Source organism: Nerophis ophidion, linkage group LG22 (assembly GCF_033978795.1).
Source record: "Nerophis ophidion isolate RoL-2023_Sa linkage group LG22, RoL_Noph_v1.0, whole genome shotgun sequence".
Classification (NCBI taxonomy): Eukaryota; Metazoa; Chordata; class Actinopteri; order Syngnathiformes; family Syngnathidae; genus Nerophis; species Nerophis ophidion.
The window spans coordinates 19,819,381-19,846,187 of NC_084632.1; the positions used below are offsets into that span (position 1 = coordinate 19,819,381).

Below are 26,807 nucleotides of genomic sequence, written 5' to 3' on the forward strand. Positions count from 1 at the left end.
GACGTGGTGTCCTCCGGAACAAAGAGGAAAATAACCATCCGGATTGTTATAGGTGCAAAGTTCAAAAGCCAGCATCTGTGATGGTATGGGGTGTATTAGTGCCCAAGGCATGGGTAACTTACACATCTGTGAAGGCACCATTAATGCTGAATGGTCCATACAGGTTTTGGAGCAACATATGTTGTCATCCAAGCAACGTTATCATGGACGCCCATGCTTATTTCAGCGAGACAATGCCAAGCCACGTGTTACAACAGCGTTGCTTCGTAATAGAAGAGTGCGGGTACTTTCCTGGGCCTCCTGCAGTCCAGACCGGTCTCCCATCGAAAATGTGTGGCGCATTATGAAGCGTAAAATAAGATAGCAGAGACCCCGTACTGTTGAACGACTTAAGCTCTACATAAAAGTATGGGAAAGAATTCCACTTTCAAAGCTTCAAGAATTTGTTTCCTCAGTTCCCAAACGTTTATTGAGTGTTGTTAAAAGAAAAGGTGATGTAACACAGTGGTGAACATGCCCTTTCCCAACTACTTTGGCACGTGTTGCAGCTGTGAAATTTTAAGGTAATTATTATTTACAAAAATATGGAAACTGTGTTTGTACATAAACTGAATAAGTCCCACATCGAAATATGTGTATGTACACCTGGGAGAAAGAAAAGATTTACTGGAATTTTAGTTGACTAAAATGTTGTCTATTTTAGTCGACTAAAAATAACTAAAATGACGTTTGTCAAAAGAATGACTAAAAGTAAATGAAGAAACTGCTATCAAAAATAACATTCAAACAAAGTCACGCAGTGGCAGTTTTAGCGCTTTTTCAGCTTGTGTTGCTGGGCATTCCCAGGGGGGCGCCACATGGATAAATGGGATTAAAAATATTTTATTGGCTCTCAGGTTTCAAAGAGTCTCTTTAAGTCAGGAGTGTCCAAACTTTTTCCACTGAGGGCCGCACACTAAAAAATCAATGCAAGCAGGGGCCATTTATTTTAAAAAACAAAACATCCATCCCCATCCATATATGTATAAAAAATATACATTTAGGCCTCCACACAGGCTTGATCCCAGGGACCCCAAAGAGTTTTGGTAAAAATAAAATGTAAAAAATGTGTCATTATTCAGTATTATTATTTTTATTATTATTAAAGTTTAAATCTCTAGATCAACATTTGTTCTATCTGTCAATATGATGTTTTTAAAGATTTAAGTTTTATGCTCTTTTTGTCAAAGAAAACCATGTTTTTTTAATTGAAAAAACCCCAAAATATGCAATATTTTCACCCAATACAATTTTTAAGTAAAATGTTTGATATTATATAATAATTGGAGCCGGAAAAAGGTTTACAACTCATGACACCATTGATTTTAATTCACTATTTTTGTGCAATGACACTTAAAAACAAAACACACTGATCATTAAAGGGTTAAAAAATAAATTATAATTTTGTTTTACTGTTTAACACAATGGTTTCGAGATCAACTTCAGGTCCATCCGTCAATTATAAGGTTTTTTTTTTGTTTATGTTTTTTGTTTGTTCGTTTTAGGCCATTCTTAAAAAAAAACAAAAAAACAGCTCAGTTTTTTTTATATGGCAAACACAAAATATCCAACATTTGCCCCAAAAAATATCTCAGTGTGGAATATTTAATGTGACGTAATTGGAGACTTGAATTGGTCAATAATTCATAACTGATTGATTCACTATTTTCTTTTTTTGTTTTAATAAAGAAACAGCCTGTATGGCAGCTTTGTGTTATTAGAGTAAACATTTCAACATATTCTTGTTACATTTCACCTGTTTGCTCTTTTATACAACTTTGTGTGGTTTTAATTTTTTTCCATAGTATTTTTAAAATGTGCCGTGGGGCCGTTAAAAAAGGACCTGCGGGCCGCAAATTCCCCCCGGGCTGCACTTTGGACACCCCTGCTTTAAGTTCTTCCCAAGCCACAAAAAGTCATACATTATTGAACAGAAAAAAATTGCATTATTGAGTATCATAAGAGTCCAACTGTTTTCAGAAAAGAGCTGTCCATCCATCTTTTTTCTACCGCTTGTCCCTTTCAGGGTCACGGGAGTGCTGGAGCCTATCTCAGCTGCATTCGGGCGCAAGGCGGGGTACACCCTCTCTCAGATAATACGCTTTAAGTTGCAAGCAACAATTTGAGTTCCAAGCATCCCCGCCATGAGCACGGCGAATGCCAAAAAAAACCACGTAAGAGACGCCCAAAATATTCGTTCTTACTCGCTAGCGTTAGCTTATGAATAGGAGATCGACATTACTTTCTTATTCCAACCGCGGGAAAGAAGAAAGTGGCAGCACTGAGAAGAAGAAAAAGCGGCTGATATTCATTGACTTAAAGAAAGAAATCATCAAAAACATGGCCGAATTGACCGTTATCACTGCTAGTGTGCCCTATACTAAAGCAGAGTGAGTCATAACGCCAGCCAAGGATGTTAAAACAACGTCTTAACAGTGGAAATTTATCCATGAAAATAAGCTGCTGATGGTGTGTTTGACGGAGTAGCGGCTTCAGATATAGTAGAAGTCGACTCTCCAAGGGAAATGCTGTACGTTATTACAAAAGTACAGTCAGCTACAGTAGTTGTTTATACTGCAATCCATTGTATTGTTTTTGTTTTACAAAATCTATTATCAACAAGTTAGTTTTTCTTATTAAAAGACATGTAAACACTGATGTCAGAATAATTGTATCTAAGTTATCACAAAAATGTTTGTGTTACATTGAGTTCAGCTCGCCCTGCGAGAGGACAAAAGCTTTCTTTGAAACTACCAAGCAGAAGGTTTTTACAATTCCACTGTGTACAATGGGAAGCGGTGGCTGTTTATGACCCCCCTCCCTTAGAAACAGCTGTTGCCATGTAATCTGGGAAAGTCCAAATAAAAGAAGAGTTGTACAATCTTTCATCAGAGCGTGGGACGACACCGTACAAGAGTGCAGTGTCTACGCGTTTCTCCTCATTGAGCCAATTTTAGTTATGTCTGTTTGATTCCTTGCTTCTTTGTTTAATAGATGTCATCAGTGTTTGAACCTGACAATTGATTAATTGCATTGATAACTGGAGTGTTCTGAGTTCAGAGAACCAATGAAGCTACTTCAATATAACTACATAACATAACTATATTCTAATTCATTTTTGGGACTCGTCAATGTTTGCTGCCGTGCTTAAATCCGACAATGAAAGCAGTATGAGGGTTGTTTATCACAGCTCATGCCAACTGTGGGCTGGGAAGGTGCTGGTCCACTCAAGACAATGTTTACATGTGTGGAAAGTGTGTGTGTAGGGTGCACTCTAAAGGCTGTGTAGAGAGCATCTGACAGTTGGAGGTTGTCTGCTGTTGACGATCTGAAATAAGAGAAAGGAAATAAACAGTTGTTAACGACATTCATCCCATCCATCCATTTTCTACCGGTTATTCCCTTTGGGTCGCTGGTGCCAATCTCTGCTTCAATCGGGCAGAAGGCGGAGTACATCCTGGACAAGTCGCCACCTCATCGCAGGACCAACACAGATAGACAACATTCACACTCACACACTAAATTCTAAATAAATCTGCACATTATTTTTTTTTTAAATTCAATTTAAAATAAAGTACTTAAAACTCTTGATTGATGATTCAAAAACAAGTTATCCATCAAATTGTGCATGTTAAAAATATATTTTACTGTAAAAAGAAGAACTGGTAGCTCAGTCACCAAAATTTTTACCGTAAATAATAAAACTGATATAATTTTCAGATTTAGTGTAGTACACCATAAAAGCAACAAACATAGATTTTACAGTAAAAACTGTGGTACTGTTTTTCAATTTTCTATTGAACATTTAACAGTAAATTCTTGCAACTGGATTAATAATAAAAATAATAATTAAATGTGTAATGTCATGAGGCAAATTATATTTATACATTCTTCTCTGTTACTCGCGGCCCTCTGAGGCCACGGCCATAACTTCCATGTGGCCCTCAATGAAAAGTTGTTTGACCCCCCTGCCTAGGGGGTGGGCGATATTGCAGAATTATGTATCAACACAGTATCAAGTAAATCCAGGGCAATAGGGCCGATAAAGAAACTTAAATCATTGATGTGACAATATGGACGACAACAATAAATGTAAAAATGAACTTTAAAGAGAATTGAAAAATATCACTCTTATCACGCTTCCGTGTTGATATATGTTTGATATTTGGATCCACCCATCTGGTTGTACTGTAAAAGGGTTTTGAGCTGAAAGAAAAATAATTTGAGTTGGTATTGTTACAAAAATAAAATAATTTTATGTAAAAGTATAAATAAAAAACATGTCTCAGTGGAATATTGTTCTAACTCTTCATCCACTTTTGGAAAAATCTCTAATTTTGTCAAGGATGGGTTTATCCTGTGGGAAAAAAACATGATAATATTCCTCAATTGGAAAATGACTAAAAAAGGACATCTTTTGAACATATTTTGAACTAAAAGTTGATCTAATTTACATGTTAGCGTGGCAGGTTATTTTTCTAAAGTCATTTGGCGCCCTCTAGAGGAATTTAGCCTCATAATAAAAACTAATCATACAAAAGATGAGGATTTAATTCACTGACAGCTTTAAGATGATGACCAGAAAGTAAATGTCAGAGGGAAAAAAACAAAGCCAGCCCTTTTTGAAAGAAAATTTTGGAATGAATTAAAAACGTGATTACTTCCTCTTGAGTAGGTTTCACAATAAAATGTGATTAGAATTTATTTTTCCTATATGCAGATCACAAGCAGTGCCTAGGCCCCCTTGGTCTCTGGGGGTCCCCATTTTGCAGGAATAAATAATTGTAAAATATTAAGTAATGAAGGATTCAAGTGAAATTTTCCAACAAACATATTCCTAGCCTCTTCTTGCTCTGTCACTGATAAGAATATAATGCCAATTTCCCCTGACCTCCGTACTGTCCTCTGTGGGACTTTTGTAAAGATAAAAATATATTTTTTCTCTCAATTGAATCAGTCAGAAAAGATGACGGTCATCAGGGTTAATTCTATAAAAAGTTGAATGATATATTTTACAAATAAAACTACAAATGTACAACACAACCTACACCTTACAAAATGGTTCACTCCTTCTGGTTTAATTGATTGAAACTTTTATTAGTAAATTGCACAGTAAAGTACATATTCCGTACAATTGACCACTCAATGGTAACACCCGGATAAGTTTTTCAACTTGTTTAAGTCGGAGTCCACGTTGATCAATTCATGGTAATATGTTTGTACATCCATTTAATGTGTGAATGCGGAAAAATGTTCAAATTTGGTGGGAAAATTAGCATGCTAATGTTTTATGCTAGAATTTTAGCAAGTTTTGTACGTTGAAACTTAAACATGTATTCTGATAATAAACGCTATTTGGGAATTACGCTAATTGTTCCCATGTTAGCAGGCTGATGTTAGCATGATAACTTAACTAATTACCAAGAGTCATATTTTTTTTGTTTCCGGATGCTATTTTGCTAGCACGCTAACATTAGCATGCTGATTTTTTCTTGCTGGTCTTGTAAAATTTGAACCTAAATATAGTTAGAGATGATGTTTGTTAAGAAATGATCGAGTTCCAGCCCATTATCAAATCCTCTTATCGAACCGATTCCTTATGGAATCTCTTATCGAATCCAGATTGGTTGTTTGTGTGTGCATTAAGTTCCAAAAGCCATAAATGTTATATGACTGGGCCGGCACGCTGTTTATATTGTAGCGTCCAGAAGAAGTGCAGGCCAACTCTGACGCTCTTTTTAAACTTTTATTGAGCAACCTATACTAACACAGCTCAACTTATCTCCTTCCTTTCACATGTACGTCTATCCTCACTCCTTATTTTGGCAACAACGATTCCACCTTCGCCAATCACCTTACAGGCGTGCTACGTTCTCAACAATGGGAATTCTGAATATCACTCACTCCTGGGACAAGCGGTAGAAAATGAATGGATGGAAGAAGGCTGGGCGATATATTGATATACTCGATATATCGATATACCCGATAAACTCGATATATCGCGGGTTCGTCTCTGTGCGAAATAGAAAATGACTATCGTGATATTCGAGTATACCTTCTCACGCAGTTACTTTTTGCTGCTGGCATTACACTACAGGCTTTTCCCGCTCTTTGTTGTCTCTCCTTTTTACAGACAGCAAGCGCACCTTGTTACATACGTCACGTCATACGTCACATAAGTATACGGCCTCACGGAGCAGAGAGGTAGCAGCATGGGTAACGTTAGCTGTGATGCGAGTGGTAATACGAGAAAAAGCAGGTGCCAATCTGGTAACAAATGAAGGAAGAATTAATTTCCAAAAAAAACAGCATCGTCTGGCGGTGGTTTGGCTTCAAGTGGGAATATGTCGAACAGACAACCGTAATTTGTCAAGTGTGGGGCAAAAGTGTTGCTACAAAAAGTAGCATTACTGCTAATGTGTAGCATCATTTGAAAAGTCATCTGCTAAACAATGAAGAGTGCGTACTCCGCATGTCAACATCTCGTCCGGTGCCACACACAAAATGCTGAGGCAAACATTTCCAAATCAACACCGTATGAAAGAAATAGTGAACAACATAAGGAGATAACATCTGCAGTAACCTACCAGATAGCGATTTGATTTCCTATTATGCAGCTCATTTTTATTTGACAGTTATTGAAATATCTTGTGTGACATCATGCACAAAAGTGCACTTTATTTGTTTTAAACTATTCTAATGGCGTTTTGTACAAAAACTACACTTTAATTTAGTGTTCTTTTGATACGTCATCTTAGTGACATCATGCACAAAAGTGCACTCAGCTTTTTTAAAAATGTGTCTGACAATCTTGCACTTCGTTTTGGAAATGACATGAATGTTCGTGCCACTGCTTAATAACTGTTTAATAAATACAGTTGTGGTCAATTGACTTAGTTGTGATTTCCCTCTCTGCATGAAATTTTAAATTGAGCATATATTAATGCAGTATGAAGAAGAATGTTTTAATGTGAACACATAGAATCATCATAATGCTGTGATTATATGCATCAAGTGTTCAATCAAGGCAAGAGCAAAATATCGATATATATATCGTGTATCGTGACATGGCCTAAAAATAAAGATATTAAAAAAAGGCCATATCGCCCAGCCCTAGCTGGAACAACACAAAATCAACCTCAGCAGGTCGTTCGTTACAGTTGTGAGGATAAGTGGTCGTGACTGAGGACAGCATGCGGCCGTTATAGGGTGAAGGTTTCAGGTGAGAGAGTGCTGCTATGTGCGTTGTAAATAAATAAAAACATTGTCATCTGCAATGAGGTGGTGACTTTTCGAGGGTGTACTGTGCCTTCCGCCCGATTGTAGCAGAGATAGGCACCAGCGACCCCAGAGGGAATAAGCGATGGATGGATGGCACATCACCAACATGGACAAGGTGCCGCTCACTTTCCCGGTGAAGCAATATGTGGAGAAGAAGAGGACCAGCACAGTAGAGAATCCGTACACACAACGGGGCAAGAGAAGTCGCCTTTTATTGTTGTGCTAGCCTGCTATGCTAATGGAAAACGAGACTGACTTTGAAAATGACGAGCGAGAATCTGGCGTACTTGACTTGTTCACAAGTGAGGGAAGAGCGGATCGTGAGATCGACAGGCGGATCGGTGCAACGTCTTCAGTAATGCAGACGCTGTATCCATCTGTTGTGGTGAAGAAGGAGCTGAGCCGGAAGGCAAAACTCAATTTACCGGTTGATCTACGTTCCCATCCTCACCTATGGTCATGAGCTTTGGGTTATGAACGATAGGACAAGCTCACGGGTACAAGCGGCCGAAATTAGTTTCCTCCCCCGGGTGGTGGGGCTCTCCCTTAGAGATAGGGTAAGAAGCTCTGTCATCCGGGAGGAACTCAAAGTAAAGCCGCTGCTCCTCCACATCGAGAGGAGCCAGATGAGGTGGAACGGGCATCTGGTAAGGATGCCACCCGAACGCCTCTCTAGGGAGGTGTTTCGGGCACGTCCAACCTGTAGGAGACCACGCGGAAGACTATGTCTCCTGGCTGGCCTGGGAACGCCTCGGGATCCCCCGGGAAAAGCTGGACGAAGTGGCTGGGGAGAGGAAAGTCTGGTCTTCCCTGCTTAGGCTGCTGCCCCTGTGACCCAACCGCGGATAAGCGGAAGAAGATGGATGGATGGAAATCTGGCGTGTTTGATGGAGAACTTGCCCAGCTGTTCATTTGGGACACAGAAGATGAGGACTGATGGATTTGTGGAGGAGGATTGATCAAAAAAATAACGTGAGTACATTGATAAATACTTCAATAAAATACAACCCAACTCAAGCTTTGCTCCTGCTGCATTTTTAAAACCGCTTTCATGCATGCTAGCGTATGTTTTAACCTCTAAAGGCTTGTATTTCCAAAATTGTGTACATGACTGAATTGGGGTCTTTTGGCCCTTATGTGGACACTTATACTGCCATCTGGTGGTGTTAGAAGAGTATAACATACAATTAAATTTGGAGAAAAAAAAGTGTAAAAATAAAAATTAGCATGTCACTACACATGAAGTACACTATGTCTACTTATGGAATAAGAACATCATATCAAAAGATGATTTTTAGTTTTTATTCTAATTAGGGTCCAATAAGCCCGAATATCAAAGAGAAATTTAAAAAAAACATTTAAACAAAGAGTTTGGGCCTTAAGAGGTTAAGGTAGCGTATGTTTTAAGCGAGTGCATGTTGAACTAGGCTGACCATATCCCCAAAAGAGGACACATACATGCGTGCCAAGGCGAGCAGCAAGCCAAGGCCGAGACTAGGTGAAAAATTTGCCAATGATAAGCCTTTTTTTTCCTCCTCTGTTGACAGCAGTGTTGGCGCTAGTAATTTTCAAAATGGGGTCCATGGGACCCCATCAATTAAAAAAAATGGGGTCCCACAGTAAATTTTTGGGGTCCCACTTTTTCGTAAGCGTTTTGAAAACAAATGATAAACATATGCATTGTCCTGTTATCTCACATTCTATATTGTGTTTTGGAAAAAGGTTGTCATAAACGTTACTTAATTCATTGAAAGAAATAATATAAAAAGAAGACAAATTTGTATGCATATGTAAATGTATTCAGTAATAAACATTTATTCACTTTCTTCTTTCCTTCATGGATCTAAACTTTACCGCTGCTGGTAGTTTTTTCTGTTTTTATTTAATAAGTTGTAGGTGTATTTCAGTATAAAAGTGTGAAAAGTGCTTTGCTTCGGTCATGAAATGATGATAATGGTGTGCCAGGCATACATACATTTAAATGAAAAGCTTAAATCTCTGGAGTTTACATCAACTTCACATCCATTCCTCATTTCAAAATGTTTTTTTTTTTTTTTTTTTAATGTTTTGTTTGTTTTTCATCCTGTTTAGTCAAACGAAACTATGTTTTTTTTTATGGCAAAGACACAAACTATGCAAAATATTCCACAAAAAATATTTTTCAAAATGGAATATTTGATGTGACGTAATCGGGGTTGAGGTGGAGGGGGGGTGTATATTGTAGCGTCACGGAAGAGTTAGTGTTGTAAAGGGTTCTGGGTATTTGTTCTGTTGTGTTTATGTTGTGTTACGGTGCAGATGTTCTTCCGAAATGTGTTTCATTGTTATTTGGTGTGGGTTCACAGTGTAGCGCATATTTTTAACAGTGTTAAAGTTGTTTATACGGCTACCTTCAGTGTGACCTGTATGGCTGTTGACCAAGTATGGCTTGCTTGACAGTCAAATCTCTCTTTCTCTCGCTCTCTCTGTCTCTGTCTCTGCCCCTCCCTCACAAATGTTGCTTCGTGTGCACACCTTCACAATTTGCTTTGTTTTTAACCCATTTTTAACCCTGGATGTATGTTGAAAATACACACAAACCTGACTCAAAACGCCGGACAATTGAGGCATTTAAGAAATCCTGCCCGGACAGTCCCGTGAAAGAGGACATGTCCGGGGAAAAGAGGACGTATGGTCAGCCTAGTTCAGGGGTCGGCAACCTAAAATGTTGAAAGAAACCATATTGGTCCAAAAATACAAAAACAAATCTGTCTGGAGCCGCAACAAATTAAAAGCCATATTCCATACAGATAGTGTGTCATGTGATATAAATTGAATTAAGAGGACTTAAAGAAAACTAAATGACCTCAAATATACCAACAAATGAGGCATAATGATGCAATATGCACATATAGCTAGCCTAAATAGCATGTTAGCATCGATTAGCTTGCAGTGACCAAATATGTCTGATTAGCACTCCACACAAGTCAATAACATCAACAGAACTCACCTTTGTGCATTCATGCACAACATTAAAAGTTTGGTGGACAAAATGAGACAGGAAAAGAAGTGGCATGAAACACGCCTAGAAAGTCGGAGAAAGTTATACGTGTAAACAAACTACGGTGAGTTCAAGGACCGCCAAAATTAGTGGGACAAAACAGCGCTCGTCAAATACTCGAATCAGTGAAGCATGTTTAATGTAAATAGTGTGCTTTATAACAATTAGGAAGGTTCGTGTCATGTTTGTCCTCCTACAGAAACCATATTAAAAGCAAAAAATATATATTTTTTATTTTTTTCCCCTTGTTTCATTTTTCACACATTTTTGGAAAAGCTCCAGAGAGCCACTAGAGCGGCGCTAAAGGTTGCCGACCCCTGGCCTTGTTTAACCATGCCTGCGCTCCAAAATACGCTGCGCCTTATTTGTGCGTTAAATACAAAAATAGCACCCGTAACTGACACGGCGCCTTTTAATTAAAAAAATAATAAAATAATGATAATAATAATAATAATAATACAATGCGCCCTATGGTCACGAAAATAGGATATAGTGCCTTCGATAATGGGAACCGGGTCTCCAAAAGGGATTCGAATCCATGGAATCAGCTCTTTTCCTATCGAACAATCGGGAGAACCAGTTTCGGACATCATCCCTAAATAAAATAGATTGCTAAGTGTTAACATGTAGCTTCTGTTCCAGATATCAAGAATTTTAGAAAAACAAGGGGTTTTTGTTTTGTCATGGGAGTAAAAGCGCAAGAGCGACATGATGGTAGCCACCATCTCCAGAATCCATGATAAGGGGTCAGAGGTAACAACATGCAACACACATCTTTTCAGCATTGGTACAAACAACTGGGCTTTGTCCAGACTTGCCGGTCCCAAGACGAGAAGAACACAGAGGAAGAGTCTTCGTGTCAAAAGGTACTTAAGGAGAAGTTTTCTTGGCAGAAGGAAGGAGAGTAATATCAGGCCCATACTTTACTCCTGGAAGCTGTGGTCCTAGTCCGAAGCTTGTTCGACCAAATAAAGCTTTGCTCAACGAAGTCCTCGTCGGCATCTTTTTGGCTCATCCCACCTCACAGGGTCACTCCGTCCTGGCAGTGACACCAGAATACAACACATGCTATTATTTTAACCTTATTTTGCAGGTTTACAAGAGTCGTATATTTTGCGACTTAGTGATATATTGCTAGCACACCAACAGTGTAACATACTAACTTTTTCATCTTATTTTTCCAGATACAAAATTTGTTGGTTGACGCTATCTTACTAGCACACTAATATTATGCTAAAATGTAATGTTAACATTTCAGCTAATTTCATGCGTACAGCCCGAGAATGTGTTGATTTAATTACTTGGCAGTGATTTAATACTTAACATGCTAATATTTTTAGCTAATGTTACAAGTATACACCTGGGAGTAAAATTGTTATGTTACTTGACGATCTTGCTAAAATGCTAAATGTTAACATGCTAACATTTTTAGTAAAAATGTCTGACAATATAGGACTGCAGATTTTATCGGCCGATAAATGCTTTAAAAATGTAATGTCGGAAATTATCGGTATCAGTTTCAAAAAGTAAAATTTATGACTTTAAAACGCCGCTGTACGGAGTGGTACACTGACGTAGGGAGAAGTATAGATGGCTCAATCACATAATATCTACGGCTTTGGTGAATGCGAGGCATACTTGGTCAACAGCCATACAGGTCGCACTGAGGGTGGCCATATAAACAACTGTAACACTGTTACAAATATGCGCCACACTAAACCCACACCAAACAAAAATGACAAATCCATTTCAGGAGAACATCCGCACCGCAACACAACATAAACACAACAAATACCCAGAATCCCTTGCAGCACTAAGTCTTCCGGGAAGCTACAATATACACCCCCGTTTGAGGCACGTTAAAAAAAAATACTGCACTTTGTGATAAATATGGCAGTGCCATGTTGGCATTTTTTTCCACGTCTTGAGTTGATTTATTTTGGAAAACCTTGTCACATTGTTTAATGCAGTGGTCCCCAACCTTTTTGTATCCACGGACCGGTCAACGCTTAATAATTTGTCCCACGGCCCAGGTGGGGTTATCCTTTTTTTTTTTTTTTTCTTTGTCATGAAAAAGGGACGTTTTTGTCATGAAAAAGGGAGGTTTTTGTGGTTGGTGCACTAATTGTAAGTCTATATTGTGTTTTTTTATGTTAATTTAATTAAACAAACAAACAAAAACAAAATATATATATATATATATATATATATATATATATATATATTCAAAAATTAAAAAAAAATAATAAAAAATTATTCTGCGGCCCGGTACCAATCGGGCCACGGTGGTTGGGCACCACTAGTTTAATGCATCCAGTGGGGCATCACAACAAAATTAGGCATAATAATGTGTTAATTCCACGACAGTATATATCGGCATCGGTTGGTAATTAAGAGTTGGAAGATAATGGCCAAAAAAGCCATTATCGGACATCTGTAATATTTACTAGTCTTGTACATTTCAGAATCAGCTTTAGTATGTTCAACATACAAATAATTTGACTTGGCGGACTGTGCATTTTGAACCTAAATATCATGAATTGCTAATCGTTAGCATGCTAACATATATTTTTTTTTAACTTCTTTTGCAGGTACACACATCTAAGGCTTATATATTTAGTTACTTGATGCCATCTTGGAAACATGATAACTGTTAGCATGTTTGTATTAGCATGCTAACTATTTTATCTAATTTTGCAGGTATAACCTATAGGGTTATCATCCCAACATTCATTTAACTGTTCCTACATTCTCCACGGTTGAATGTCTTCAAGCTGTATTATTAGGTCGTGTTATCAAGTTTTTATTTCACTCGTCAACTATTCAGATAGTTTTAATGTTGTGTGTAACCGTCATCTATTTTGTGAGTCCTTTAACGTCAGTGTTTTTTTCCCATCCAATTCAGTTGCATAAATACTCTGCAGCTTCCCTAAGGAATGGTGGGAAACAAGAGTTAGTGTGATAATCCAAACAGGAAAACACTTTTTGGTGTGCACACACTCCATTAAGTGGTTTGGAATGTGACTCACCACAGTTTGTTTGTCCTCAATCTTTAAACCGGCCAATGAGCTTTTCAGCCATTCTCTGCCACACACACAAAACACACACACACTTTCTGTATGACTATTCGGATACATTTTTGTTTTTATATCTTTTGAATAGTCAACTGCTGGTGGGGACCTAAATTCCTATTGCAGGACTAAATCTTTTTATCGTATGTATAAGTAAATCAGCTTTCCTGAATGTGTCGCTTTGACTATTTTCCAATTTTTGCATTCATCTTTATTGCTCTCTTCAGATCTTGAATAAATTACATACCAAAGCTTTGAACATAGTATTTTCTCCTAAAGAACCAGTGTCCTCTAAAACAGTGGTTCTCAACTTTTTTCAGTGATGTACCCCCTGTGAACATGTTTTTAATTCAAGTACCCCCTAATCAGAGCAAAGCATTTTTGGTTGAAAAAAAAGAGCTAAAGGAATAAAATACAGCACTATGTCATCAGTTTCTGATTTATTAAAAATTGTACAACAGTGCCAAAATATTGCTCACTTGTAGTGGTCTTTCTTAAACTATTTGTAATAAAAGATATAAAAAACAACTAAAAATTTTTTGAAAAATAAACAAGTTATTCCATCCATTTTCTACCGCTTATTCCCTTTCGGGGTCACATAGAAGTAATCATGAAAGTGCCCTCTTTGGGGATTGTAATAGAGATCCATCTGGATTCATGAACTTAATTCTAAACATTTCTTTGCAAAAAAAGAAATCAATATTTATGGAACATGTCCACAAAAAATCTAGCTGTCAACACTGAATATTGCATTGTTGTATTTCTTTTCACAGTTTATGAACTTACATCCATATTTTGTTGGAGTATTATTCAATTGATATGTTTTTGAAGGATTTTGAATTGTTGCTATTTTTAGAACATTTAAAAAAAATCTCACGTACCCCTTGGCATACCTTCAAGTACCCCCAGGGGTACGCGTACCACCATTTGAGAACCACTGCTCTAGAGCAGTGTTTTTCAACTTTTTTCGAGCCAAGGCCCATTTTTTGTGTTGGAAAAATCCAGAGGCACACAAACAGCAAAAATCATTAAAAAATTCAACTCATTTGACAGTAAAAAGTTGTCGCAATTGTTGGATATGACTTTAAACCATACCCAAGCAGGCATCACAATACCTCTTGTTTCAAAGTAGGTGTACTGTCACCACCTGTCACATCACGTTTTAACTGTTTTCCTGTGTGTAGTGTTTTACTTCTTATCTTGCGCTCCTATTTTGGTGATTTTTTCTCTTTTTTTGGTATTTTCCTGTAGCAGATTCATGTCTTCCTTTGAGCGATATCTCCCGCATCTACTTTGTTATAGCAATCAAGAATATATCAGTTGTTGCTTTCCTTTTTTGTGGGGACATTGTTGATTGTCATGTCTGGATGTACATTGTGGACGCCGTCTTTGCTCCACAGTAAGTCTTTGCTCTCGTCTAGGATTCTGTTTTTGTTTACTTTGTAGCCAATTCAGTTTTAGTTTCGTTCTGCATGGACTTCCCTAAGCTTCAATGCCTTTTCTTAGGGGCACTCACCTTTTGTTTATTTTTGGTTTAAGCATTGGACGTCTTTTTACCTGCACACTGCCTCCCGCTGTTTCCAACATCTACAAAGCAATTTGCTACCGGCTGTCACTTACTAATATGCCGAGCTTTAGACAGCACCGACGCTCAACAACACCACATCATTTGCAGACTAAAATTACTGATTTGCAAAAAATAGTTTGAACCCAAATAGGTGAAATTAAATAATCTCCTACGGCACACCAGACTGTATCTCACGGCAGACTGGTTGAAAAACACTGCTTTAGAGAGGGCAGTTGCTGTTGACATAATAAACTAAAAACAAACATCCACTGCAAAGGACACTGGTCCTCAGAACATATATATTATTTTATTTATGTATATATACTATCCATATACAATATCTTTTCAATACTCACAACTACTTTACTATCAGAATATTGACATTTTTGGCAGTTCATGAGCTAATGATCTTTGTTCAAACAAGTTGTTCCAGTTCTCCTAAATTCCTGTAATGCTCTGCTGTAGAACGTCAGTGACCGAACAACTGGAACAGCTGCACATCCCGAACACAAACACTGTCTCTGATCTGACAAATACGCTGACACGTCACGCAATTTGCACAGCTTGTTTTTTACCTCAGCGAACGCACGCTCAGATTTGCCAGCATTAATGCAACATTCAACGTGGTTTCATACCAAAACAGATGAGTCGCACAATTGTCATTTTACGACGGTAGATAAAGCTGCTGAATGCTGAACACATATGATACTCCAAATGCAAAGCAGCTACTGCCATTTAGTAGACTTATTTGTTTAAACTATAAGGGGTAGGTTGTCTACAGCCACAGCTAATAATGCTAAAGTTTTTGGACTGGGCGCTACAGTAATCAAGTTAGTTGCTTTTGCAGTACATATCTGTATGATCTTGTACAGTGGGGCAAAAAAGTATTTAGTCAGCCACCGATTGTGCAAGTTCTCCCACTTAAAATGATGACAGAGGTCTGTAATTTTCATCATAGGTACACTTCAACTGTGAGAGACAGAATGTGAAAAAAATCCAGGAATTCACATTGCAGGAATTTAAAATAATTTATTTGTAAATTTTGGTGGAAAATAAGTATTTGGTCAACCATTCAAAGCTCTCATTGATGGGAGGTTTTGGCTCAAAATCTCACCATACATGGCCCCATTCATTCTTTCCTTAACACGGATCAATCGTCATGTCCCCTTAGCAAAAAAACAGCTCCAAAGCATGATGTTTCCACCCCCCTGCTTCACAGTAGGTGTGGTGTTCTTGGGATGCAACTCAGTATTCTTCTTCCTCCAAACACGGCGAGTTGAGTTTATACCAAAATGGATACATGGATGATACAGCAGAGGATGGAGAGAATGTCACGTGGTCAGTCGAAACCAAAATAGAACTTTTTGGTATAAACTCAACTCATCGTGTTTATATATATATATATATATATATATATATATATACACACACACACACACACACACACTGTACACACACACACACACACACACACACACGTAAGAAATACTTCAAAATATATACACCCCCCGCTCACCCCCCTCCCAACCCCGCCCCCCATCTCCTGAATTCGGAGGTCTGGCAAGTATGCCCAATAACCTATCCCCAGGTGCATGTCTTTGGAGTTGGGAGGAAGCCGGAGTGCCCGGAGGGAACCCACAAACTCCACAAGGAATCAAACCCAGGACCTTCCCTTTGCGAGGCACTAGCACTAACCCCTTTTCCAAGGTGCTGCCCGTTATGGCAACACATCCTCCTAAAAACCAGCATCCACTCCTGTGGACATTTGTTTTTGGTCCACTAATTATTCTGTCTGAGGTGCAAACACTGATTAAAAAAAAAAAATAGACCTTTTAATGCAAAACACAATTGTCCAATATTCGACTGGATGGTCAAATGTCTTATGACAAAAACACAAAGGATGTAGTAATAAATGAGATTTTGAGTACTGTACCATGTTCGGGTGTATTCACATGAACAGTAATTTTGTGCACATGTTGTAAACGGAATGTAGTGTTTTGGAAAGAGGCAAGAGAAGATCTGAAAGGTTTATAATTGTGGTTGTAGTTAGCCCGTGGTGCCCAGACAACCCCCTGCTTGGGAGTTAATTAAGTGAGTTTGTGTGTTGGGATACAGGACTCCAAGCCTAGAGGCAGTTGTAAAAATAACTTGCTTTTCCATCACAGTAACTACATGTGGTAGACTATAATAAAGAATCAACAATAGTGCATGATAAACAGTGCTATTGAAATTGTGGACCGAGGGCCAAATCAGGCCGGGGTATGACAATACCGGACTCAGTTTAGTTTAAAACTTGAGAGACAAGCATTTTTGCAGCAAATTCCCCAAAACACTATAATGGTCCTGTTGGATAAAGGAACTTGGACCACTCTAAACACATTGGCTGATCCTTGCATTGACATTTAAACCTTGCTCGCAAACGGGGAACACTGGGGTCTAAACTTTTGATTTACATAACTGAGGCATTCCTAAAAGGCACCCCTTTAAGTGCTCTCTTTTTTGGCAGGTACAGAGGGGCAAAAAAGTATTTAGTCAGCCACCGATTGTGCAAGTTCTCTCACTTAAAATGATGACAGAGGTCTGTAATTTTCATCATAGGTACACTTTAACTGTGAGAGACAGAATGTGAAAAAAAACAACCAGGAATTCACATTGTAGGAATTTTAAAGAATATATTTATAAATTATGGTGGAAAATAAGTACTTGGTCAACCATTCAAAGCTCTCACTGATGGAAGGAGGTTTTGGCTCAAAATCTCACGATACATGGCCCCATTCATTCTTTCCTTAACACGGATCAATCGTCCTGTCCCTTTAGCAGAAAAACAGCCCCAAAGCATGATGTTTCCACCCCCATGCTTCACAGTAGGTATGGTGTTCTTGGGATGCAACTCAGTATTCTTCTTCCTCCAAACACGACGAGGTGAGTTTATACCAAAAAGTTCTATTTTGGTTTCATCTGACCACATGACATTCTCCCAATCCTCTGTTGTATCATCCATGTATCCATTTTGGTATAAACTCAACTTGTCGTGTTTGCAGGAAGAAGAATACTGAGTTGCATCCCAAGAACACCATACCTACTCTGAAGCATTGGGGTGGAAACATCATGCTTTGAGGCTGTTTTTCTGCTAAGGGGACAGGACGATTGATCTGTGTTAAGGAAAGAATGAATGGGGCCATGTATCGTGAGATTTTGAGCCAAAACCTCCTTCCATCAGTGAGAGCTTTGAATGGTTGACCAAATACTTATTTTTCACCAAAATTTACAAATAAATTATTTTAAATTCCTACAATGTGAATTCCTGGATTTTTTTCACATTCTGTCTCTCACAGTTGAAGTGTACTTATGATGAAAATTACAGACCTCTGTCATTTTAAGAGGGAGAACTTGCACAATCGGTGGCTGACTAAATACTTTTTTGTCCCACTGTACATTACTTTTTTATAATGTGAATTATGTTACTTAGGCAGCTTGTTTACTTCTGATGCAGTTAGTAGTCATCTGTTCAACTTCAGTTATGCACTGCAAAGTCAGTGTTCAAAAACAAGAAAAAAAATATACAAAAGTTAGGGGAATTTTACTTGAACTAAGCAAAATTATCTGCCATTAGAACAAGAACATTTGACTTGTCAAGACTTTCCAAAACAAGTAAAATTAGCTAACCTCAATGAACCCAAAAATACTTAAAATATGTATTTTCTCAGTTATAACAAGTGCACTTTTCTTGATAGAAAAAACAATGAGACCTTTTTGCTCAATATGTTGAAATATATTCCTAAATGAAGTAAATGCTAGTGCCATTATCTTGATATAATGATATGCGCTCAGCAATACATTTATTGCATTTTCCCATCGATAACATAGCATCGCGCCAAATGCGTGCTCTTTCAGTCAATTATATATATATATATATATATATATATATATACATACACACACACACACACACACATTATATATATATATATATATAAAATATTAACGGTCTGTTTACTGTACTGTGCCAACTGTACTACTATATGAGTATGTGTTTTCTATTGTTTCATTGACAATAAAACAGCAAAGTCCATTTGGCTGTCATCTGTTTTGATTATGAGACACATTTGTGTCAAAGTCATGATTTTTTATTTCATGCTTGAAATAAAAGAAAAAAATTATTTGAAAAAGCAGTTTTATACTTGTGAGTGTTGATGACACAGCTTTGCAACAGTTAATATTCTCGTATCAAGCATGTTTTACTCGATATAGGTCATAAAATCTCAGCAACAAGTCTTAATATCTTACTGATATAATTTACGACCAAAACACTTAAAACAAGTAAAAACTAACATAAAATCTGCTTAGTGAGAAAAATTGTCTATAAAATAAGTTAATATCACCCTTATTTGAGGTATTCAATCTTACTTACATTTAAATTTTTGCAGTGTACTTGTGGTGTTCCTCAAGGTTCCGTCGTAGGTCTTCTCTTTTTCATCATTTGGGCTATTTAACTGGTGAATCGCTTGCGTTCATCATGTCTTTTCAAATAGCTTGCTGCAGTATTCTGTTCTGCCGTTTTTAGACACGTCACACCTAGAATCTATGACAACTCTTACTAAGTACATGTCAACCGAAACCGTCCTCACACAAAACATTTTGAAGTTCTGAGCATATTGCATCAGTTCCGTTGAACAAACTTGTGAGTGTCTGACATTTTCGCAGCATAAGGGTGTTGTCGTAGATTATTTTTGAGTAGCTTTTTTGCAGAAGGTCCTTAAAAACAGCAGAGCGCTGTAACCCCGACAAAATAAACCAAATTAAAATGTCCGCTTTAGAAGACGATGGTTATTTAGAATATTGAAAATAAGACTATGGTACAGCTGCTATGCTAAACTGTAACTGCACACTACCTGGTGGTGCATGATGTAATCTGACCGGGCAGCACAGGTAGCCTACTTTAGTTTCATTTTGTAGTGACATTATTGCCTCCACAAAAATCGAAGCATTTGAAGCACGACTGAAGTTAATGCATGTTTTTGTTAGATTAGTCATATATATAAATATATCCATTTTCTACCGCTTATTCTCTTTGGGGTCGTGGGGGGCGCTGGTGCCTATCTCAGCTACAATATACATACACATATACATACATATACACATACATACATATACACATACATATACACACACACACACACACACACACACACACACACACACACACACACACACACACACACACACACACACACACACACACACACACACACACACACACACACACACACACACACACACACACACACACACACACACACACACACACACACACACACACACACACACACACACACACACACACACACACACACACACACACACACACACACACACACACACACACACACACACACACACACACACACACACACACACACACACACACACACACACACACACACACACACACACACACACACACACACACACACACACACACACACACACACACACACACACACACACACACACACACACATATATATATATATCACACAACTTAATGCTTAAGGGCCGTTGCTATAGGTATTATCAATTGTACTGAAGCTGTATTTTTTTATCCGTGCAAAGCTGGCGAGCCAAAAGATTGCAAGTTGTGTCTAGACTCGGCCTGCTGACTGCCAAGGCCGAACATAGAGTACCGGGATGCAGACAAAGCAGAGACAGGGCGATATCACCAGCGTCAACACATTTACATTTTATTAATAGTCATATATTGAGTCTAACTAGAGCTGTTGAGATTACCCCCCTTCCCTCAGAGATAGCTTCAGTGATATAACCAGGGACTTCCCAAATAAATAGAGGAAGCATGTAAGCTGGACTTTGAGACCGTAGTTTGGATCTGTAACTAGAGTACAGCCCAAAACACGCCTCTCCTCATATGAGCCAAATCGAACTTGGGCTCTGCATAATTCCTTGCTTTTGGTCTGTTTTATAGATGTCATCAGTGTTTAAACCTTACAGTTTTGAATAAAAGTAACAATAGATTTATGAGACCTTTCAAAATCGTATCAAAGACCCTTTATGGGATTTTAGTAGAATTTTAGATATTTTAAGGCCTTAAATTCAAAATAGTCTGAGTAAAATTGGGGCGGTATAGCTTGGTTGGTAGAGCGGCCGTGCCAGCAACTTAAAGGTTGCAGGTTCGATCCCCGCTTCCGCCATCCTAGTATCTGTCCTTGGCCAAGACACTCACCTGCTCCCAGTGCCACCAACACTGGTTTAAATGTAAAAATTAGGTATTGGGTTTCACTATGTAAAGCGCTTTGAGTCACTAGAGAAAAAGCATTAAATAAATATAATTCACTTCGCTAAAATGTGGATTTAATTAAAGAATTTAAGACAAGTTTGTGATTTTGATGGCCACAGGAGTCACCTGCTTTGATTATGTCCCAGGGCTTTGTCTGCACTGCGATGAGGTGGCGACTTGTCCAGGGTGTACCCCACCTACCTCCAGAATACAGCTGAGATAGGGCTCCAGCGACCCCAAAAGGGACAAGCGGTAGAAAGATGGATGGATGGCTTTGTCTGCACATACAGATTAAAATGAGTTAGGGTCAAACGTAGTCTGAGAATCCTTGGTGAAACATTAATATCCACCCTGAAGTTCACGATCGTGAAACCTCTTGAAGATACACTATATTGCCAAAGGTATTTGTGTCTTAATCACTTGGCCTGGTGTATAAAATCAAGCACTTAGGCATGGAGACTGTTTCTACAAACATTTGTGAAAGAATTTCCAGCGTGTAACTGTCATAGGATGCCACCTTGCTCCTAAATATTCCAAAGTCAATTTTGTTAAAAAGTTAAAGTACCAATGACATCACCCTTGATCACCCCATGGGAGGTGAGGGGAGCAGTGAGCAGCAGCCGTGCCCGGTAATCATTTTTTGGTGATTTAACCCCCAATTCTAACCCCTTGATGCTAAGTGTCAAGCAGGGAAGTAATGGGTCCCATTTTTATAGTCTTTGGTATGACTCACAACCTACCGATCTCAGGGCAAACACTATAACCACTACTGAGTATAAGAAAAGTGAAGAGTTTAGGAACAACAGCCATGTCAGCCATCAAGTGGTAGGCCTCGTAGACTGACAGAGAGGGGCCAGCGGATGCTGAAGCGCATAGTGCAAAGACTTTCTGCCCAGTGAGTTGTTACAGAGCTCCGAACTTCATGTGCCATTCCAATTAGCCCACATACAGTACGCAGAGAGCTTAATGGAATGTGTTTCCATGGCTAAGCAGCTGTATCTAAACCATACATCACCAAGTCCAATGCAAAGTGTGGGAGGCAGTGGTGTAAAGCACTTCGCCATTGGACTCTAGAGCAGTGGAGACGCCTTCTCTGGACTGATAAGTCACTCTTTTCCTTCTGGAAATCTGATGGACCAGTCTGGGTTTGGAGGTTGCCAGGAGAAAGCTACATTTCGGACTGCATTGTGATAAGTGTGAAATTTGGTGGAGGAGGAATTATGGTGTGGGGTTGTTTTTCTGGAGTTGGGCCTGGCCCGTTAGTTCTAGTGAAAGGAACTTTGAATGCTCCAGGATATCAAAACATTTTGGACAATTCCATGGGATGCTACTTTAAGTTCATATGTGCGCAAAGGCCGGTGACCAAATACTTTTGGCGACATAGTGGAGTTAGATTATTAGTGTACACTGTACAGTATAGGCATGTGTGTCTCTCAGAAGAAGCCAAGGCCTTCAAAGTAAATGTTTAGCAAGACACATTTCATGTGGACCGTTTTTTAAACTTGGTCCTTTAAGACCAGGGGTGCTCGCCGTATATTTTAATTTGGCCTGGCAATCACCCAAAAAGTGTTACGTTCATGTGTCTGTCTTGCTGGTTTGGACCCTAGGATGCAGAGCAAGGAAGGCGACGTACAGGCAAGAAGTTCATTTAGTGCACAAAACAAAAATCCAGTGCAGCATGGAAGTGCACAACTATTTGTCAATGTTCAAAGCAGGACAAGGAGCAACAAGGGAACCTTAACAGGCTAGATGAACAAATGGAAAACAGGTGTGCTGGCAGGAAGCAGAGCGGAAAGAGCAGGTACAGATAAAAAAGGAACTCCAACTGGAAGTTCAACCAAAATAAGAGCACCTGGACATGAAATGATACAAAACACCAGAATATAAACTATGAAAACGGTCATGTTTTATTTATTTTTTTTAGTGATGGGTCCGGCAACACCGATGCATCGGCGCATGAGTCGAGCTCAGAGCAAAACCCTGTGTCGGTGCGCGTACCGCTTTTCGAAAGTCACGTGACCGATCATGAGCAGTTTTGGTCACATGACCGATACGCGAACTGTGTCGTACTGACGCCTGCGAACCAAACTGTGTTTATAAGGAAGCGCATCTGTCAAGGAAACGCTGTTGCCAACAGAATCGCCGCACTTCTGTCGTTGGTCATTTATCATCGTCGGAGATCATTTCCGCCGTGTGGGAATATTTTGATCATATATCAGAAAAAAAGGTATTTGTATTAATTTCCTTGTCATTTCATCCCGTTCTCTCAAAGTTTCTACTCGATCTGTTAGTAGGGCTGTAACGGTACGTGTATTTGTATTGAACCATTTTGGTACGGGGGTTTTTCTAAGCGTAAGTCTTAACAAGCTGCTTTGCTTCTTCTGCCTCAGCACCCAGCATTGTCCCACCCACAACGCGATCTGGTTACATTAAAAAGCAGTAACAGCTAATCCCGTCGATAGCTCAGCTGGTAGAGTGGAGGGCTATAGTTGCTTACGCTGAGTTCCTTAGGGCACTGCTTCAAATCCAGCTTGATAGATCACTCATTATGTTTTTACCATGACTGGATTAACGTGGACCCCGATTTAAACAAGTTGAAAAACGTATTCGGGTGTTACCATTTAGTGGTCAATTGTACGGAATATGTACTGAACTGTGCAATCTACTAATAAAAGTTCCAATCAATCAATCATGTTCACAATATTTATTGACTGTATCTAAAAAAGATAAAAATATATTTTTATTTAAATGAAGATATGAAATCTTAAATGAAATACAATGACTTGGATTATATTATTGTATATACTAGGTCATAAAATCAGTGTCAGTTGAGTCGGTCCACAGGTTGCCTGTAGGGATTTTTAATGTCCAGCAGATGTCAGTATTTAGTAACACAGTATCAATACAGTTTTGCAATGTGTCGAAACGCTTCATGACGCCTCATCAACCCATCACTAGTTTTTTTTGTATTTAGGTCCATTTTTGTTTTTTTAACAATACTAGTCCAGAGAAAATTGAGAACCCTCGCTTAAGACCAAATGGTAAATTCTAAGTCAGCATTTGACTATTACGAAGAAAATTATCAGATTCTTAGTAGTTTACCTTTTAAAGGGGAACTGCACTTATTGGAGGAATTTTTCTTGCCATTGACAATTTTTTTTTTTTTACGATTTTAAAGATGATAAAACTGTCACGCCTGTGGATTATATTGTGTTTTTGTTATGTTTGGTCATGCTATGTTTAGTTTTTTGGCCATTCAGTTCTGTTTTTGTACTTTGTCTCCATGCCAACCCATTAGTTTCCACCTGGTCCTCCAGTCACGCCCCTGTCCTCAGCCCTCACACCTGTCACTAATCATCATAGTCATTATTTAAGCCATTTTTTATCTGTCCTCGTCCTGGCAACTTTACCTACTGAACTTTACCTACCTTACCTTCCGAGACCTTTTACCACAGTTTCATGTACGGACCTTCACACCTTGCTGTTTGTTTTTTGACCACGCGATGTAAGTTTTGGTTTGTTTTGTGCCACAGTTAGTGTCTTTTGTTCATTTGTATATAGTCATGCCATTGTGCTGTTTTTGAGTATAGTCTAGTTTGTTATCCGCCATTGTGCGCGCCCTTTGTTTTCCTGTTTTGAATTATAGTGTTTAAATAAATCAAATATGTACTTACATTCACGTCTGGCTCGTGCAAATCATCCTTTGCATGGAAGAAGCAAAACAAGTCCAAGTGTGACAAAAACATGCTTGAAAGATGCGGCTAATGGAAGTCACCGTTGTAGTCTTCAAATTGCCGGGGTTTGGTGAGCGTTGCTTGCAGCGTGACCCCAAACATGCAGAGCGAGCAGGCAAAATGCAAGTCAAGCTAAGTTAATAGTCACATGAATCAGGAAACACTAGCAGTCTACAAAGTATGTTGATCCAGCCCCGAAGGAGGTACGCAGGTGGAGCTAAATAGAACTAATTAATGAGAATCAGGTGTGCTGGCAGGACATGGAACAGAAAAATTAAAGGAGCTTCAAAACACCAAGACCAAACAGGAAATACTGACAAAACAAGAGCACCAGGACAGGAAGTGATTTTAAACACAAGATGACAACAAAACCAAAATAGTCATGAAGGATCATGACAGGAATTCCTCTAAAATCATGTCAAAATCCTCCAACAAGGTTTTGTATACACCAGTGTTTTTCAACCACCGTGCCGTGAGATACAGTCTGATGTGCTGTGGGAGATTATCTAATTTCACCTATTTGGGTTAAAAATATTTTATGCAAATTAGTAATTAGTGTCTGCAAATGATGTGTTGTTGTTGAGTGTTGGTGCTGTTTAGAGCTCGGCAGAGTAACCTTGTAATATTCTTCCATATCAGTAAGTGGCAGCCTGTCGCTAACTGCTTTGTAGATGTCGGAAACGGCGGGAGGCAGTGTGCAGGTAAAAAGGTATTTAATGCTTGAACCAAAAATAGACAAAATGTGAGTGCCAATAAGACCCCTCGAGGCGTTGAGGGGTTCCGGTTTGGTGGTCGCGGGATTAGATCTCTGTTTTTTGCAGATGATGTGGTCCTGATGGCTTCATCTGGCCAGGATCTCCAGCTCTCACTGGATCCGTTGGCAGCCAAATGTGAAGCGACCGGGATGAGAATCAGCACCTCCAAGTCCGAGTCCATGGTTCTCACCCGTAAAAGAGTGGAGTTGCGGAGGAGACCCTGCCCCAAGTGGAGGAGTTCAAGTACCTCGGAGTCTTGTTCACGAGTGAGGGAAGAGTGGATCGTGAGACGTAAGGCGGATCGGTGCAGCGTCTTCAGTAATGCGGACGCTGTATCGATCTGTTGTGGTGAAGAAGGAGTTGAGCCGGAAGGCAAAGCTCTCAATTTACCGGTCGATCTATGTTCCCATCCTCACTTATGGTCATGAGCTTTGAGTTATGACCGAAAGGACAAGATCACGGATACAAGCGGCCCTTAGGGTGAGAAGCTCTGCCATCCGGGGGGAGCTCAAAGTAAAGCCGCTGCTCCTCCACATAGATAGGAGCAAGATGAGGTGTTTCGGGCATCTGGTCAGGATGCCACCCGAACGCTTCCCTAGGGAGGTGTTTAGGGCATATCTAACCGGTAGGAGGCCACGGGGAAGACCCAGGACATGTTGGGAAGACTATGTCTCCCGGCTGGCCTGGGAACGCTTCGGGATCCCCTGGGAAGAGCTGGATGAAGTGGCTGGGGAGAGGAAAGTCTGGGCTTCCCTGCTTAGGCTGCTGCCCCCGTGACCCAACCTCTTTTTAAGCGGAAGAAGATGGATGGATGGATGTTTGTTTACTTACTACTAAAAGACAAGTTGTCTTGTATGTTCACCATTTTATTTAAGGACAAACTTGCGATAAGAAGCTCATGTTTAATGTACCGTAATATTTTTTGTTAAAAGAAAGCCATTCATGCCATTTTTTGTGGTCCCTTTTATTTAGAAAAGTATCAAAATCATTTTGGTATCGGTACCAAAATATTGGTATCGGGAAAATTT

The 26,807-nt window shown here is 39.1% G+C and overlaps 1 protein-coding gene across 1 annotated transcript in view; it reads right to left on the reverse strand.

Moving 5' to 3' along the window:
* si:ch73-40i7.2 (FYN-binding protein 1) overlaps positions 1-25,203 on the reverse strand; it is a 71,510-nt gene extending 46,307 nt beyond the window's left edge. Inside the window, exon 1 of the mRNA XM_061883450.1 lies at positions 24,965-25,203. Within this exon, the coding sequence (XP_061739434.1) occupies positions 24,965-25,036 (72 nt within the window). The 5' untranslated portion in view covers positions 25,037-25,203. The remainder of the gene's footprint in view (positions 1-24,964) is intronic.
* Between the last annotated feature and the right edge of the window lie 1,604 nt (positions 25,204-26,807).